General features: G+C 42.2%; 1 protein-coding gene across 4 annotated transcripts in view; it reads right to left on the minus strand.

Annotated features, from left to right (window-relative positions):
- The window catches only part of LOC136867469 (ETS-related transcription factor Elf-5), a 142,946-nt gene that overhangs the window by 62,636 nt on the left and 62,581 nt on the right, over positions 1-17,729 (minus strand). For 2 of the 4 annotated variants that reach the window (XM_068227101.1, XM_068227099.1), the window contains exons 1-2: positions 17,398-17,652; positions 12,211-12,245 (exon numbers count right to left, since the gene is read on the minus strand). In XM_068227101.1, the coding sequence (XP_068083202.1) occupies positions 12,211-12,245; positions 17,398-17,587 (225 nt within the window). In that variant the 5' untranslated portion in view covers positions 17,588-17,652. Of the gene's footprint in view, positions 1-12,210; positions 12,246-17,397; positions 17,653-17,729 lie in introns of those variants that run through there. The other 2 variants (XM_068227100.1, XM_067144677.2) reach the window with 1 other exon arrangement.

Genomic DNA, 17,729 nt, shown 5'->3' on the forward strand with positions numbered 1-17,729 from the left:
TTTATAAAGATATTCTGAATTGGAACAATGTGGTTGGTTTGGTGGATGGGGGTGATGAAAACTGATTATACTATCCTGGATTTTAATGGCCAGTTTTAAAAGAGTAAAGAAGGTAACTCTAAAAACATTCTATACTGATATTAAGGAGGATTGGCTAATGTAAATTTTTCTTGATTTATTTCTCTCTTCTGGTGATATTTCAGTATTAGTATGTGATAATGTAAATACTTGTTGGCTTAGATAAAATTCATACTTTCAAAAATCGTTTGTTTTTTATTCTTCAGGGATTGACTGTGTTTCCGTTAATGGAAACGCATTATTTGCTACAATTACCTATAAATACTTTGTTTAATATCCCAAATAAAGGCTAATTTTCAAAGAATGGCACTCTTTAAATGCAAATACAACAAGCAAAACTTAATAAATTGCTAGAAGTACTTAAGTCAATGCACTTTAAAAATAACGAACTGTATAAAAATGAACTTTATATTCAATTTTTGGAGCTGTATAGGTCGGTCAGAAGTGGACAAACTTATTAAAAGAGGTGTTCGCTTCCATAATGCAATAACGCAGGGTACAAACACTTTTTCTCAGAACTAGGTTCAATGTGGACTTACGCCCTTTTAACAATTCATGATTCAGTTTTACTGTATACTTGACACTCCTCTGCAATTGATCGTGTAGCGTTGGCAATGATAAGAGACGTGTGTTCTGAAGGCAAATCCGTAATGGACAAAACCGACGAGTCCAATTTACAGTTGTGGATTAAATGACCTATTAGGGATATATAGCATTTGTTGCTATCAGACGCCCAAATATCAGTTGTTACTGATACATTTTCCACCATTTGTAGTTTTTGCCTGAGAGCTTCTGAGCATGTACTCTATCTGTCATCGAGCATTTTATCTGACAATACTTTTCGAGTGGGTAGCGTATAGTCAGGTTTGAGTTTCTGAGCTAACGTTTGAAATCCACATTTTCTACAATTTTTAGGGGCTGATAATCTAAAATTATCATATCTAGTATAGCTTCAACAATACCTTTTGATTCTTTTTTGCAGGAGGAATTATTCGCATTATTCGAATTAATCGCAGCTGGTTCCACTTAACATAGTAATAAAGCATGATAGCGTTCCTTTCATTAAGGTACACGATGGTGGTAAATTAGACGACATCCATCAATGAAATTTTTGTCTCTGGCGTTTTGGACGAGGTTCTGCATTATCTTGAAGCGATGTATTTTCCTCTTGCGATGTGGAAAAGAAGTCTTAGTTTACTTGAATCCGAGTTGTAGTACAATTCTGGATTGTTCGTTCAATCTAGACTGCACTGCTTTATTTATGCCGTTAGTATTAGACACTACGGATCTGAGCTTGAAATATTATTATACATGAATGAATTAACTGAAATAAATTAAAATACATTAATAAAAATAATAAATCTATGTGTCCGTAGTATGAGCGCCAAAGGTCACCAAAAAGGATCCCTCGAATTTTGATAAAGCATGACAATTCTCTTTCCCAGGGCGTGTACATAAAGCTGTTTGCTGGTACATCTGCTTCAGGTCTTACCTAACTTTCTGGAAACGACTAAGTGTAGGAACTGCATCTACGTTCAACAACAACTCCACTGATTCTAAAATAACTAATTATATTCTAAAGCACATCCGTGTATGGGCACTTCACCAACACACCAATATATATATAAAATACACTTACAAAATACCGCTGGAAGACTCCATACTTACAACAACAACAACAACAACAAGAACAGTGGGAAACCAAAAGCGTGGACCAAGCTACCTTTTGCAGTTAGTCCGATGAAAGTTCATTACTTAGCATATTGGTGAATAACCTTCACTGTCTATGTGTATCAACACAGCTTGCATATTTCCATTATTGGCACCTGTTATGTTACATTGATACCCTACCTTTATGATTCTGCGTTCACTGACTCTAACACTTGGTTTAAAGGTACATTCACTCGAGCAACACACGCTTGCTCTTCCAGAACATAAATTATGGAAAAGCTGAGACGCAGTACTCCATAGTTTTTACCAACATATAAGACGCCAAGCCGCCAAAAGTGATAAAATACCAAGTGACTAAGCACTCCACAGTTTGTAGGTCAACAACGTTCCACAAAACTTATATCTCCTCTCTTTCCCTGTTTTAAGTCAAGTCCTCTCCGCAGTTTTCTCACATGCCTAAATAGACCTCAGCTTTCCCCTACTTTTACATGATACAAAAGATTGATCCTGGCCATCCAATCACTAGTAGAAGATCTCCTTGCCGCACCAAGACCACGCCCCGAACCACTTCCGGATCCGATGACAATAACAACCAGACCGCGTCATCGTACTCTGGGCAGTTTCATGACTCGTGCAAAGTTTCCGAGTTGAAAACAGCACTGATTTTCCATCCGTTTGTACAAAAAATTACTCATATCACATATGGAGACCTGCACTCTATTATCCCCAGTTTTTTAAAAAAATCCCACACAATATATTTCTTATTTTCTCGAGGTAAGACGTAAAAACATTCAACTATAAAACACCAGCACATCAACAAGTAAAAGTAAACAACCATTCCTTTTATAATTGAATGAATACTCGAAATTAAATTCGAGTTCCCTTCCCGGCATATATAAGAAATAATGGATCACACTATGAAAAGAGAGCACTCGATCTCACTCGGGATAATTCGGGCGAGTTCGTGTCACTGACTCGGGCGACTGGGGGAGCGAGTGAGGTCTTATCTCCGTCGGCCATGATTCATCTGGATATCCTTCGATTTCTTTCCTCGAGACAATAGAAAGTCACACGAATATATGTTTGACTCGCGTTAAACGAATTAAAATATTCGACTCGACACATCATTAATTTCGTAAAATTACCATGTTCCGAATAAGAGCGAAAGGTTTAGGCAGTGGGGAATTAGAAAATATCAACGAACCTCATAAATGCTAATTCGACAGTTGCTTTCTCGCTGCTAGTTCCATGTCTCTGGAAAACATTTAAAACAAGGCTTTATCACAACAAATTGGTTATTAATGAAATCTGAGATACCTTAATTGAATTAAATTACTTTTAGGTTTGTTCTGTTGTTTAATGTTTTATTTTGGAGGTATTTTATACATTTTTATTTACTTACTAGAAAATGTACCCGTGCTTCGCTACGGTATTCTACACTGTATTCGAACATTGAAGTAAATATTGTACATGCAGTAAATAAGGTTTATTTAAAATTGCATGTCTCTTAGCGTTATCCGAGAAACAGCATGGGGAGGTCCCCACACGCTGTTTCCAGTGTAAAGTGTTTGTTATGTATTTGTGATGGTAACGGCAGGCTCACTTGCCTACTGCCATTCACAATCGAGTTGGGAAGTTTACATTATAATTGCAGGCCCCATTGCCTACTGCGCGGTCACAATCGATTTGGGAAGTTTTCGTTACAATGGCTGCCCCCTTTCCTACTTCCAGACAGATTACAGTTGAGGAGTTTCTATTATAATGGCAGGCAACTACCCTACTATCAGTGGAAATTGAGTTGTGAAGTTATCACTATAATGTCAGGCCTCTTTTCCTACTGCCAGCCAGCTAACTGCCAGTCACACCAATTTGGTGAGTTTCCATCAAAATAGCAGGCCACTGTGCCTAATGCCAGTCACATTTTAGATAGGTACATTTGTTTATAATGGCGGTCACCCTGGCCTACAACCAAACACAATCGGGTAGGGGAGTTTTAAACCAAACTGCATGCTCCCTTGCCTTCTGCAAGTCAAATCGAGAAGTGAACTATTCATTACAATGGTAGACCTTCCTTACTAATGCCAGTTACAAGGAGTTGGAAAAGGACCCCATTCCTACTGCCAGTCAAAGTCGGTGTGGGGAGTACTGATTACAATAGCAGACAAACCCTTTCTCGATCGCTACAAATCGACATCAGTGAATATATATAGTTCGACATACGAAAGTATGTGCTTGTTTACAATATTGCAGACCTTCATTTACAGATTAACTGCTGCTAAACGTACGTCATATTAACAAATGATTTTACCATAAGACGCCGGATTTAGTGGCCTAAATGGCTGGTCCTATGATATCTCATCTATTCTTGGGTCAGATTGAGTTATAAACGTTGAACAGGGTAAAGGTTTTGTAAAATGATCTCACATTGCATTACTTTTCATATAATTATGTGACAGCTACATACGTAGCATTCGGCTCACATATGGCTACTGGGTGGGCCAATTTTTGTGAAGAGTTTCATTATTCTATATTTCCTATAAGTGGTTGAAAGTATGAATTATGCATGTGAAGAGTCCAAATTTACTTAACATCAATTAATAGAGAAAAATCAAACGTAAAAGGGATACACATACGACAAAAGGTCATAAGACCAAATTGAACGGAGATTGTGCAATCCGTTATGTGATAGGACCTCCCGAAGGACTTGCCTCCATATTTCGATATTCTTCGGAGATAAAAAGTGAAAAATTTAAAGATCTTGGAAGTTTTCCGTCCGTTACTGGCTAAAACGTATAATTTTGTCAAATTTCAGTTTTCTTTTTCGTCTGGCAGATCATGCCGCTATCTAGATTTTGGTTGAGGAGGATAGAAATGAGGACTTTCAGGAATCTAAACCAAAAAAATATGCAGATGGTCATTATTACCCCTTACACGGGTAGCTGTGCGAATATTTCGCCAAAATAGTCAATATAGAGGCACACAGTCGTTACGATTTTATTTATATAGATAGATAAGGAATCTGCTCCACGTACAACACCTTTTGGGCTATGTCCGCTGGACTTAACCCGCAAAACTGACCATTCATGATATCTCCCTTATTAATTCTCCTGACGAAAAAATGCACATGAAAGAAAAGTTTTAGAAATGGAATTCCATCACGTTTGGTCGATTTCCAGTCAGGTTGGTCTTGTATATATTGTGGAGGAGTAAAATCACCATTACCGGTTCCCTATAAACCACCAGTCCATTCTGGGAACCTTTAAAACCTACCTTTGGACAGGTAGATGCTAAATATAGAGCTTAGTTCGAATATCTTCAGTAGTTTTCAAGTTGTAAGAAATACGCTTTACACGCACCCGCTCCGATGGGACTTGTACCGAAAAACGGTCCGTTAATGATATCTCCCTTATTAATCCTCGTATCGAAATGATGCACATGAGGAAAACGGTTTGGAAATTAATTTCCATTAAGGCACGTAGATTTCCATTAAGTTTGGTTGTATATACTTTGTGGGAGTGCAAAATCACGGTTTCGGTTTCGTATAAACCACCAGTCAGTTGAAGGATTTAGAAACAACGTTTGCCCTAAAACATACCCCAAGGACAGGTGGATTCTAAATATGAAGTTTGGTGGAAATATATCCAGTAGATTCTAGCACTCGCGTACATACGGAGTAATTAAGGAAGAAAATAATACAGTTAAGAAAGTTGAAATCAATAGAAAATGGATTATAACTGAGGAGAGCCGGATAACGACAAGTATGTAGATGCCAACTGAATGTATTGGAAAATCAAATGCCCTTCAATAAATTATGCTGGTGTGAGTTATGGATATAATAAAGCGGTAACAGAGGAGAAATTTAGGCGCAGTAATTCTTAGGTAAACGGATAAGATGATGACTAATTGTGTTATTACTTAATCTATTCGAGGGCGGTTATAACCTCCAACGATATTCCGCCAATATCCCGCAAACAGACCGATTGACGCCTCTCTTGCCTTCTACCCAAGGAACATCCACGAATTTAAAAGCATGATGAGGAAAATGGCAATACGTTACTTCCCTACTGGCAAGCAGTCAGAGACGTTGCCATGGTAACCTGTAGGTTCGTTGTCGGTCTGTCGGTCACTCAATGCAGAGCATGATACCCGTTAAAAATAGTAAATTTCTCCGTCATGTGAAAAGTAAGGTAAATTATGAACATAACGAAAGTTGTTTATAATGAAGAGACGTTTCACGTACGGTCCACAGAGTTTACAGAATATCAACAGTATGAGAGAAAATGGAGTAAAACCGTTCTGGTTTTCCTATAAACACCCCGTCTGTTCAAAGATTTTAAAATGATGTGCATATCAAAACCTTTCTCGGGATGAGTATACTCTATATATGAAGTTCGGTTGAGATCTATACAGCCGTTTCGACGTCATGGTGGAACAGACAAACAAACAAACACGAAAAGTAAAAACCACCGATTCGGTCTTGAGTTGACCTAAAACGGATAAATATCTGAAAAATTGGCAAAACAAACGAAATTACAGACAGCAGACCCCCTGCAACTTTATTTATATAGAAGAAGATAGATAAATAGATAAATAAGTTTCGACAGACAGAACAAGCTAACAGTTAGAGCCTATAGATTGACTGAGGATTTTATCTGACAAAAGAAGGGAGATACTGGAAAATATGGAACATTTAGGCATAGTTCAATAACATTTGACATTGCCATCCTTTTACGAGGGCGAATCAAAAAGTAAGTTACACTTCCAAGTTATGGCCATTTATGAAACCACCTACACATAGGCAACACGGCTATGGCAACATACAATATAAATTCACTCTTGCACATAGTCCCTCCCCCTGTTGGTGGGGGCGCTAGAATAACACCCGCGGTACCCCTGTCTGTCGTAAGAGGCGACTAATAGGGGCCCCGAGGGCTGTGAACTTTGGAGTGTGGGTTGCGACCACGGGGCACTTAGCTGAGTCCTGGCATTGCTTCCACTTACTTGTGCCAGGCTCCTCACTTTCATCTAGCCTATCCGACATCCCTTGGTCAACTCTTGTTCTTTTCTGACCCCGACGGTATTACGTATGGAGGCCTAGGGAGTCTTTCATTTTCAAGCCCTTCGTGGCACTTGTCTTCCTTTAGCCGTTACCATTTTTCGAAGTGTCGGATCCCTTCCATTTTTCCTCTCTGATTAGTGTTATATAGAGGATGGTTGCCTAGTTGTACTTCCTTTTAAAACAGTAATTGGTTTGAACCCCACTGTCGGGAGCCCTGAAGATGGTTTTCCGTGGTTTCCCATTTTCACACCAGGCAAATGCTGGGGCTGTACCTTAATTAAGGCCACGGCCGATTCCTTCCCGTTCCTAGCCCATTCCTATTCCATCGTCTCCATAAGACATATCTGTGTCGGTGCGACGTAAAACAAAATTGAAAAAAAAAACAGTAGTCACCACCACCACATAATCCCCAAGAGATTGTAAACATTTCCTGGAACGATCAACCAACTTTTCGATTCCGGGTGCGTAGAAATCACCTCCGGCGCTATGTAACAGCTGCTTTCACCTCCTCATCGTATCCGGATCTTCGCCCACTGAGATTCTTTCTCAGCTTACCGAACACATTAACATCGCATGCGCTATGTCTGGACTATATGCAAGATGTTGCCGTATCTCCCACTTGAATCGTTGCAGCAGTTCGGACGTGTGGTGGGTCGTGTGAGGTGTTGCGTTATCGTTCAAAATAATCACACTGGCGCTCAATTTCCCCGCCGCTTTTCTGTAATTACATTACGCAACCGTTCCAACGTTTCACAATAAGAAGCCGGCATAAATCCACGTGCACCACACCGTCGATGTCAAGGAATAGGCTACTGTCACCATTACCTTTGGACCTTGGCCTTCTTTCGTGGTGATGATGTGTGTGCAACCACTCCTTCCATGTTCTCTTTATTTCGGAGCTAAAGTGGTTGACCCACGTTTCATCCCCTGTGATGATTCTCCTCGGAAACTCGTTGCCCTCTGCAGAATAGCGTCGCAAAAATGCCAGTGACGATTGGAAACGTTGCCCCTTGTGAACATATGTGAGCAGACTTGGCACCCATCTTTGACACAATTTACGAAATCCAAGGTGCTGGTGAACAGTGGAGTACACACTGCCATACAGAATGTTCAGCATGCTGGCATTTTCCTGCTGTGTTATGCGCCGGTTCTCTCTAAAGATGGGGCCGATGACCTTCGATGTTAGGCCCCTTTAAACAACAAGCATCATCATCATCTCTCTAAAGATCCCATCCACACGGTCAACATTTTCAACGGTACTGGAAGAGCCCAGCCCGCTCTGTACACAAAACACAACGAGATACCATGCCAAGCTTTCTATCGCACGTGTCAGCAGTTACTGTAGCTTGCTCCGCACTGGACACGGTCACGACACACAAAGTCCTCTCGCGGCGAGCTGAGTGTAACTTACTTTTTTATTCGCCTTCATATATACCGGTATATATTTCTAACACTCCTAATGAACAAATTATAGTGGTTAGCATAATACAAACCTCCATAAATCGCGGTAAAATAATGCTTTGACGATGCAAGCGGTTTAACGCAGCGCGAATTCGCTGTCTGTCAGAATGCTGACTAAGATGCACGCCACTTACAGTATCATATTTCGTGGATTCCTTCCCCTACCCTTGATGCTCACCTGCTGTTCGTTGTAGCAAATGACTAGTTTGAAAGAACATCGAAACTGGTGTAGAGAACTGGCACTCACATTCGCCCGGAGTCGGAATAATCAGCCAACCAGAGGAACATGCCTGTTCTCGAACACCTAGACCAATCAGGACACTTGGAGTCGCTCTTGGACCAATCCAGGTAAGTACAAGCGATACGAAACACTGTTATTTCGGAACAGGATGTTGTTAGACCAATCTCGCTGGAGTGCAAGCGATAAGGAACACTGTTCTTTCGGAACAGGTTGTTGCTAGACCAATCCCGCTAGAGTGCAGTCGATACGGAACACTGTTCTTTGGGAACAGGTTGTTGTTAGACCAATCCCGCTAGAGTGCAGTCGATACGGAACACTGTTCTTTCGGAACAGAATGTTGTTAGACCAATCTCGCTGGAGTCCAAGCGATACGGAACACTGTTCTTTCGGAACAGGATGTTGTTAGACCAATCTCGCTGGAGTGCAAGCGATACGGAACACTGTTCTTTGGTAACAGGTTGTTGCTAGACCAATCCCGCTAGAGTGCAGTCGATACGGAACACTGTTCTTTGGGAACAGGTTGTTGCTAGACCAATCCCGCTAGAGTGCAGTCGATACGGAACACTGTTCTTTCGGAACAGGATGTTGTTAGACCAATCCCGCTGGAGTCCAAGCGATACGGAACACTGTTCTTTGGGAACAGGTTGTTGCTAGACCAATCCCGCAAGAGTGCAGTCGATACGGAACACTGTTCTTTCGGAACAGGATGTTCCGGCGTACTATCAATTTAAAGATCAGTTCCGAGTCGAGAACAGTTGTAAAGAAACTGTTGTGTTGTATTTTGCCCATCTATATTCATGAGTAAGATAGTAAAACTTTGTTGTAATTATATCTTTACATAACAGAATAAAAAAGTGGTATTTTTCTTATAAAGACTCACTTTAATCTTCTTTCTGTCTGTCTTTATCCGTTTATCCTCCAGGGTTGGCTTCCTCCCTCGGACTGAGCTAGAGATCCCAACTCTACCGTCTCAAGGGTAGTGTCCTGGAGCGTGAGACATTGGGTCGAGGGATACAACGGGGGAAGAGGATCAGTACCTCGCCCAGGCGGCCTCATCTGCTATGCTGAACAGGACGCTTGTGGGAGATGAGAAGATTGGAAGGGATGGACAAGGAAGAGGGAAGGAAGCTGCAATAGCCTTAAGTTAGGCATTACGTTTGAGCAATCTAGAAAATCTCTCCGTAGAAAACGAACATACATTCAGTCCAAATGTTTGTGTTTACAAACTTATCTATCACTGGAGTATCACGCTGCAAGTTAATGAGTTCTACCTGCAGTTCACTTGCACAGCCACTGAGAAGGGTGTAGCGAACGCCTGCAAGTCATTTTATAATGCCTGAATTTCGTGGAAATTATTCTCAATTTCGTCACGTGTAGTGAGAATAACATATTACGTCACGCACTTCCCCTCCATGCTCGCCCACAGGCTCTCGTGCCTCAACAGCGCGGATCAAACTGGCTCCGAACTTGTTTCGCTCTGAGTCGGCGCTAGCTAGTCGAATGTGTGTCTGAATCCTTGGTTAAATGGTCAGCGTTGAGACTAGAGGGTCTGGGATTCGATTGCCGGCTGAGTCGCAGATGTTAATCGCGTTTGATTAATTCTTCTGGCTCGGTGATGTCCCAACACACTCCTACTCACATTCAGACAACACATCAACCACCACAGAAACACACAATAGTGATTACATCCGTCGACATAGGACTGGCCTCAGGAAGGGCATCCAGTTCTAAAACAGGGCCAAATCATATGTGCGACACAGTTCCCACCTGCAAAAGCACAGGTATGGGAAAAACGGTAGAAGGAGGAAAGTATCGTCTAATGGGTGTCTGTACTTCACTGTGCATGTTCAAGGCATCATTGTAAGTTTTGATACCGATGATCCAAGGACAAGGGAATCCGTCGCAAAGGAGTGCGTGCAACCAGTCCTCAGGCAATGCCACCCACAACTCTTACACTGTTTCTCCGCTGTGTCTAGGGTTGCTAGCAGTTCGGAAAATTTCCGTATACGCAGATGCCCCAGGAGAAATGATCGATGTTCAGGATTATGACAGGAAAGATCATCTAAACCAGATAACTTCATGAGGACATGTGCCTTATTCCGAATGGTTTCTAGGATGGAACACGTTAAACACATTTGTTTTTGGCTAGTGGCGCGTACGTATGTGTCTTCTCCAACCATACTTATTCAAATAAATCACATCTCCTCTCACTCCTGTCTTATCTGCCACAAAACTGGAGACAAAAAAGGTAGATTACTTTATTGTGATAGTTGGTAACCCTACTTGTGCCTACCTACTCATAGAATTGTTCCTAATCCACTCCCCGATCTGCCACGTGTCCGGTTCCCTTTGGTTCACTCTTTCCACACTCGCATCATTATTGAAAAAAAGATCCAAAGTAAAGCAGCACGATCTGTTCTGGGTGATTTTCGACAAAAGAGTAGTGTTACGAAAATGTCGACAACTTTGGGCTGGGAAGACTTGAGAGTAAGGAGACGCCATTCATCGTGAGGTCAACTGAATAGAGGGGGTACGATTCCCACCTTAGCCATCCTCGAAATATTTTTCCGTGGTTTCCCCACTTCTTCCGGAATGTTACCTAAGTTTAGGAAAAGTCCGCTTCCTTCTCTCTTAATTGTCCACCCCTTCCAATCTTCCACATACCCCCCCCCCCACAAGGCATAGCAGGTGAGGCCGTCTAGGTGAAGTATTGGTCCCCCACCCCACTTGTATCCCGGAACTATACTCTCACGCTCCAGGACACTGCCCTTCAGGCGGTAGAGGTGCGATTCCTCGCTGAGTCTGAGGGAAGGACCAATTCTGGTGGGTAAACAGATAAGAAGGAAGGAAAGAAAGAAAGATCGAATATAAGAGGATATATCGGGGCAAATATTCATTTAGGCCAATAGGACGAGGAGTAGGGGATTGTAATAATTCAGGAAGAGAAATGTTCGATAAATTTGCAAGTTCCTTCAATATATCTAAGAAAAGGCCAGATAAACAATTGGTAGAGTATCTGCCACCTGGTTGCCGTTCCTAAATGCAATTGATTGATTGATTGATTGATTGATTGATTGATTGATTGATTGATTGATTGATTGATTGATTGATTGATTGATTGATTGATTGATTGATTGTAGCATTGCGTCCCATAGGTCTTACGAATGTCCACCTTTACGCCTGTCATTCGTCCCCTTTCACACTCTGTTGTTGGTTTATAGTGTAAACGCTTGTCACGACGAGACATGGCGACTCTTTAGGTTTACAGCGCGCTATCATCGCTATTCTCACGTCAAACATTGCAATCCAGAGGGACCAGGAGTTCCAAAGCACTCTGCAAACCTAATCAGTCGCTTGTTATAGTGCGATGTGGATTTTCTGTATGTTTCCATGCGATTAAGCATTCTTTCATTGAGTTGCAATTTTCACAAATTTCAGGGATTTTTTATGGTGTTCGAACTCACAATTTTCCGAGTGAATTTAAGTGCAGTGGAGGGACTTGAAAGCAGATTTAGTGAGACTTATGGCTGTTTTTAATGTGAATAATTACTTTAGATTTTAATGAACCAAGGAAGTGCTATCCTGATGGATTTCAGACTAGGCACAATTCTAATATTTACACATTTCCTAAGTGTTACTTTTAATTTATGTTCATAAATTGAAGAACTATTTAAAGTTGACAATAAAGGAATTTACTTACCCGTACCCACGACTTCATCGACCATTGTATGAGAGCTATGGAAAAGAAAGGAAAAGAAGTATTAATCCAAAATGAATGAATAAAGTGAATTGATTGTACAAGATTCTGAGGGAATCAAGTTTTTATTAGGTCTCTTCTTTCTTTCTTAATCCGTTTACTCTCGAGGGTTGTTTTCTTCCCTCGGACTCGCCTCAAGGGCAGTCTCCTCGAGAGTGACGCAATGGGTTGGGAGATACAATTGGGGAGGAGGACCAGTATCTCACCAAGTGTCCTCACCTGCCATGCTGAACAGGCGCCTTGTGGAAGATTGGAAGGGATAGACAAGGAAGAGGGAAGGGAGCAGCTCTGGCCTTAAATTACGTACCATCCCGAAATTCGCCTGGAGAAGAAGTGGGAAACCACGGAAAACCACTTCGAGGATGGTTGAGGAGGGGATGGAATCCCACTCTACTAAATTGACCTCCCGAGGCCGACTGGACCCCGTTCCAGCTCTCGTAGCATTTTTGAAATTTCGCGGCAGAGCTGGTAATCGAACACGGGCCTCTGCGGGTGGCATCTAATCACACTTATCACTACACTACAGAAGTGGACATTATTATTATTATTATTATTATTATTATTATTATTATTATTATTATTATTATTATTATTATTATTATATGCCTTTGCTGGTGAGATGTAGTGTTTACAGTGCACTATGTCTTCTGATGTGGGCTAGAGCAATTTTGTTACTTTCATTGATCTGTCTCTGTCTTATCCTTGGCTTTGACAATATGAAAGTGACTGAGGTATGAGCGATGCTAGGAATGCAATTCCTTATGCAGCCCCTATGAATGGTGTGCAAATGTTGTTCATAGGGTCGGTGGGTGCATGCATTTCAGTGGGCTTGGCAGGTTGTAATAGCTACTTCTGGCCTAGTGAGGAAAGCAACGGGAAACTACCTCACTCCTCATTTCCCTAGTACGCCTCTTCAGAAGAGGTCAGCTCCCGGACGAAACTATCTGTACATCAATCTGTTTTCAGGCCAACTTTTCCTTATTTCAGTGAAAGCTGGGTGGACTCTGGATATATTATTCATAAGTTAGAAGTAATAACAGAGATGGAAGTACCGACAATGATCGCTAGTACAAACAGGTGGGAACAATGGCAGAAGGGTAATCGGAATGAGGAGATAAAGGCCAAGTTAGGAATGAACTCGATGGATGAATCTGTACGCGTAAACCGGCTTCGCTGGCGGGGTCATCTGAGGCGAATGGAGAAGAATAGGTAAGAGAAGAATAGGAAGACCACGACAACGATGGTTAGACTCAGTTTATAACAAATTTAAAGTTAAAAGATATAGAACTTATAAAGGTTACAGAACTAGTTACAAATAGGGGTTTGTGGCGGTGGTTAATATATTTACATAGGTTTGCAGACTGAACGCTGAAAGGCTTAACAGTCTATAATTAAGATGTACACTGAGTGGCCAAAGTCACGGGAAGGGGTGTCCCGTTAGGCAATGTACCGTGCATATCCCCTGAGCGTTGCGGCGTAGTTGAGCAGCCTGTCACAGACACCAGTGTCGTGAAGATGGCAACACGTCGTGAGTTAACTGACTTTGAACGTGGGATGATCATCGGCGAAGGCGCATGGGTCATAGCATTGCGGAGATTACACGCGAATTCGGGTTTCCGAGGTCAACGGTGTCGGGGGTTGATCTGCAGTATCCCAGACAGAATGTTTCACCCGCGTAAACCGCCGCACGGGGAGACCACAGGTGTTTAACGAACGGACATCACGTCACCTCCGCGGAACCATACTGGGTGCTCGGCGGGGTACTGTGAGTCAGATCACCACCCAGCTGAATATTTGGTATCAGGCACCCACTTCTACAGGACTTTAAGGAGGTAACTGCACCGCATAGGCTTCACCAGCCGACGATCATCTCGTGTCTCTTAGCTGACACCTCGACACAGAGTTCAACGACGTGCATGGGCAATGGACCATGGAACAGTTGCGGCGTGTGGTATGGTGCGATGAAACTCGGTTACTCCTATAAATACAGTTGTAAATTGAATTGTTAATCACTTAAGGTTTAATGTTAACCCTATCGAGCTGATGGGCGCGTGAGAGTGTGGTGTATGCCCCATGAAACTATGGATCCTGCGTGTCGTCAAAGTTGTGTCCAGGCGGCAGGTGGCTCAATTCTGGTCTGGGCGGCGTTCTCATGGTCACAATTAGGCTGCAAGGAACGCTGACAGGTGCACATTATGTGGATATTCTTTAAGACCACCTGCATCCCTTTCTGACCTTAGAGTATCCTGATGGAGATGCCATGTTTCAACAGGACAATGCGCCTTGTCATCGCTCTGTGGTGGTACGCAGGTGCTTGGAGGAGCACTCCAGTGAAGTTACGACCATGATTGGCCCTTCAGATCCCCCGATCTTAATCTAACCAAGCATTTTTAGGTTGCTATCAATGCTGGTGTGCGCTCCATGAACCTCGCACCAACTGTGGGTAGCAGTGCAAGGTGCGTGAGTTTAGATCCCTCCACAACTACTCTAACACCTTGTAGAGTCGATGTCTCGCCATATTGCTGCCGGAGGAGCATCTCATTATTAGCACCACATTCAGTGTCTTCCCATGACTTTTGGCCACACAGTGTATGTATTTTATTATATATATATATATAATTCGCTGGGGCCATCAAGGACCACGTTAAGTCTTGTTGCATTTGACACTGAACTTGGCCTTCTTTAGAGCCCAAATTTCCCTCATTCTTTGTGAGTGGGCCTGCTTACGCACCTCTGTCCAAGGGGCACCGTGTCTTCTCTTCGGTTGCTTGTCTCGGTTTAGCCCGTTCGTCAATATTTTCTTGCGGAAGATATCTCTGTTAAAGGCGTCTTCAGCTGAGATATGTAGCATTTGCAGGTCTTCTTTGGTATTTCTAAACCAGGGAATTGTGGTTTTGGGGTTTGAATCAAAAAAGTGAAAGATTTCTTTAGTTAACTTTCTTCTGTCCATTCTTTTCAGATGACCGTAAAATCGCGCCCGTCTTTTTCTGATTGTGTCGGTAATTTTCTCTATTTTGCTGTAGACTTCCTTGTTGGATCTCTTTTGATGGATTCCATTCCTGTACTTTGATCCCAAGATTCCTCTCACAATTTTGCGTTCTCTTTTCTCCAGTTCTTCAAGGAGTCCTTTGTTGGCATTTAGAGACAGGGTTTCGGCTGCATATAGAACTACTGGCTTCAGAACCGTTTCATAGTGACGTATCTTGGTGTTTTGGGAAAGGCATTTTTTGTTGTAGATTGTGCGGGATGTTTGGTAGGCTATTTCCAGTTTGCGTACTCGCTCCTCAAGTGCTTCTTTGTCCAGTCCATTTTTCATGATGATCTCACCCAGGTATTTGAATTTGTCTACTCGGGTGATGTCCCCGTATTTTGTATGGAGTTTGTATGCTCAAAGCATAGAGATGGTGGTTTATAGCCAGTGAGTTTGCGTTTGAAGGCTCTGTAGTACTCTCTGCTTTCATTCTTCCTAAAGTTTTGTTCTACCTTTTCAATGAGAGATTTTTCGTATTTTCGTTTCTAAGTTCTGAACACCCTAGCTGCTTGGGCACGTTGGGTTTTGTAGGTTTCCCAATCATTTTCTAATTTCGTAGAGTTGTACTGTTTCCACGCATTGAGTCTTTCTCGGAGGACTGATTCGCAAGTACTATTCCACCAGGCATGCTTTTTGCTTCTCTTGATTTCTGCAAAGTCTTTGGCGGCCTCAACAAGGAGACTTTTGGCGTTGTTAAAGTCACAGTCGTTTGGTCTAGCCTTCTCCTGGAACTCCTCGACCCTTTGCCGAAGTTTATCATTGTCGAAGCGTGTGATCTGTTTGGTTGTCTTTCTTGTGTTTGCGGGAATTGGTTTGAATTTGATAAGAGACATATAATGATCTGAGGCCACATTGATGCCTTTCTTTACCTTGACATTCATAATCTCAGGGCTGTTTCTCCTGGAGATTGCAACATGATCAATTTGGAACTCTCCGAGAGCTTGGACGGGAGAACGCCAAATCATTTGCTTTCTGGGTAGATGGCGAAAGTGGGTCGACATGACCTGCAGGTTGTGATTTTCGCAAATGGACACCAGTCTTTGGGATTGGTTCTTTTGTGAGCAGGGTAATTTCCTATAACTTTCCTGTACTTCTGTTCACGACCTAGTTGGGCATTGAAGTCACCAAAAGAAGCTTGACATGGTGTTTGGGGATTTTGTTTAATTTTTCATCCAGTAGGTCCCTGAAATTATCAACTTCGTCTGGATCAGACTTGTTCTTATCGTTTGTAGGAGCATGTTCGTTAACTAGGGCGTAGGTTTTGTTCGCGCATTTAATTGTGAGTATAGACAATCTTGTCATTCACAGGTTCGAAATTTGCAACCGATTTAAGGATCTTGGTTCTAACAGCAAACGCGGTTCCATGCATCACAGCTCCATTGAGGATTCCTCCTTGCGCTTTGCTCTTGAAAAATCGGTAGCCTTCGGATTCAAAAATCTCTTCATCTGGGTACCTTGTTTCCTGCAGGGCCATTATGGATATCTGATTTTCGTGAAGAGCTTTGGTGAGGGTTTTCAGCTTGCCAGTTTGTGTAAGTGAATTTATGTTGAAAGTTGCTAGAAAGGTTTTAGATTTTGGCCTGAGTTTTTGACTCTTCGGGGTACACCGAGACGCTCCGACTCGTCTCTTGCATGATGTCGAGTCTCCCCCAGAATCACGACGAGGGATTTATCCGAAGATTTACCCCCTGGGGTATGTTTCTTGAAATGTTGTGCCATCATGCTTTTTGACTTGACTTTGCTTTGGACGGGTACCCATCCTTTTACAACTAGGGTTGTTAGCCCTAGAGGTTGCCTCAAGATGTTTTCTGGCTTCTGGTCATTTACCAGTCTTCGCCGTAACCCTGGCAAGGGACCAGTTTTTTTTCACGGTGGTATTTTATTTCCCTACTACCCTCTGACTCTGCTGGCGGCAGAGCCAGCGAGCTTCCCCAATTCCAATGGGACGCGCCCGATGGAGGTAACCGGTAAATCCCCACACGGGTGTATTTTATTATTATTATTATTATTATTATTATTATTATTATTATTATTATTATTATTATTATTATTAATTTTATTATTCAATAACAACAAAAGTAAATAGCCAAGGTACTCACCTTCCTGTTCTTCTCTTAACCTCTTCTGCAGGTCCCGATACAAAATTTGACCATAGAGGGGGTCACGCGCGACAAATTCATACTCCGTCATATACAACAGTGAGGCTCCTTTCACGTTGAAGTTATACAGTTTAGATTCTACGATGTCCTTATGTTCTTTCTCCTCTATTACGTAGAGAAACCAGGCCATAACGTCTTCGCTCGACCATTCCTTAACTCTCTTGTGTTTCCAGGCTATTTTCCAGCTGAGAGTCAAAGCTGGAACAGGAAAGAGTGCAAAAATATACAACAAACCCAGCTCTGAACAGAATATCAAGGTCGATGTGGGAGTA

Source organism: Anabrus simplex, chromosome 3 (genome assembly GCF_040414725.1).
Source record: "Anabrus simplex isolate iqAnaSimp1 chromosome 3, ASM4041472v1, whole genome shotgun sequence".
Taxonomy (NCBI): domain Eukaryota; kingdom Metazoa; phylum Arthropoda; class Insecta; order Orthoptera; family Tettigoniidae; genus Anabrus; species Anabrus simplex.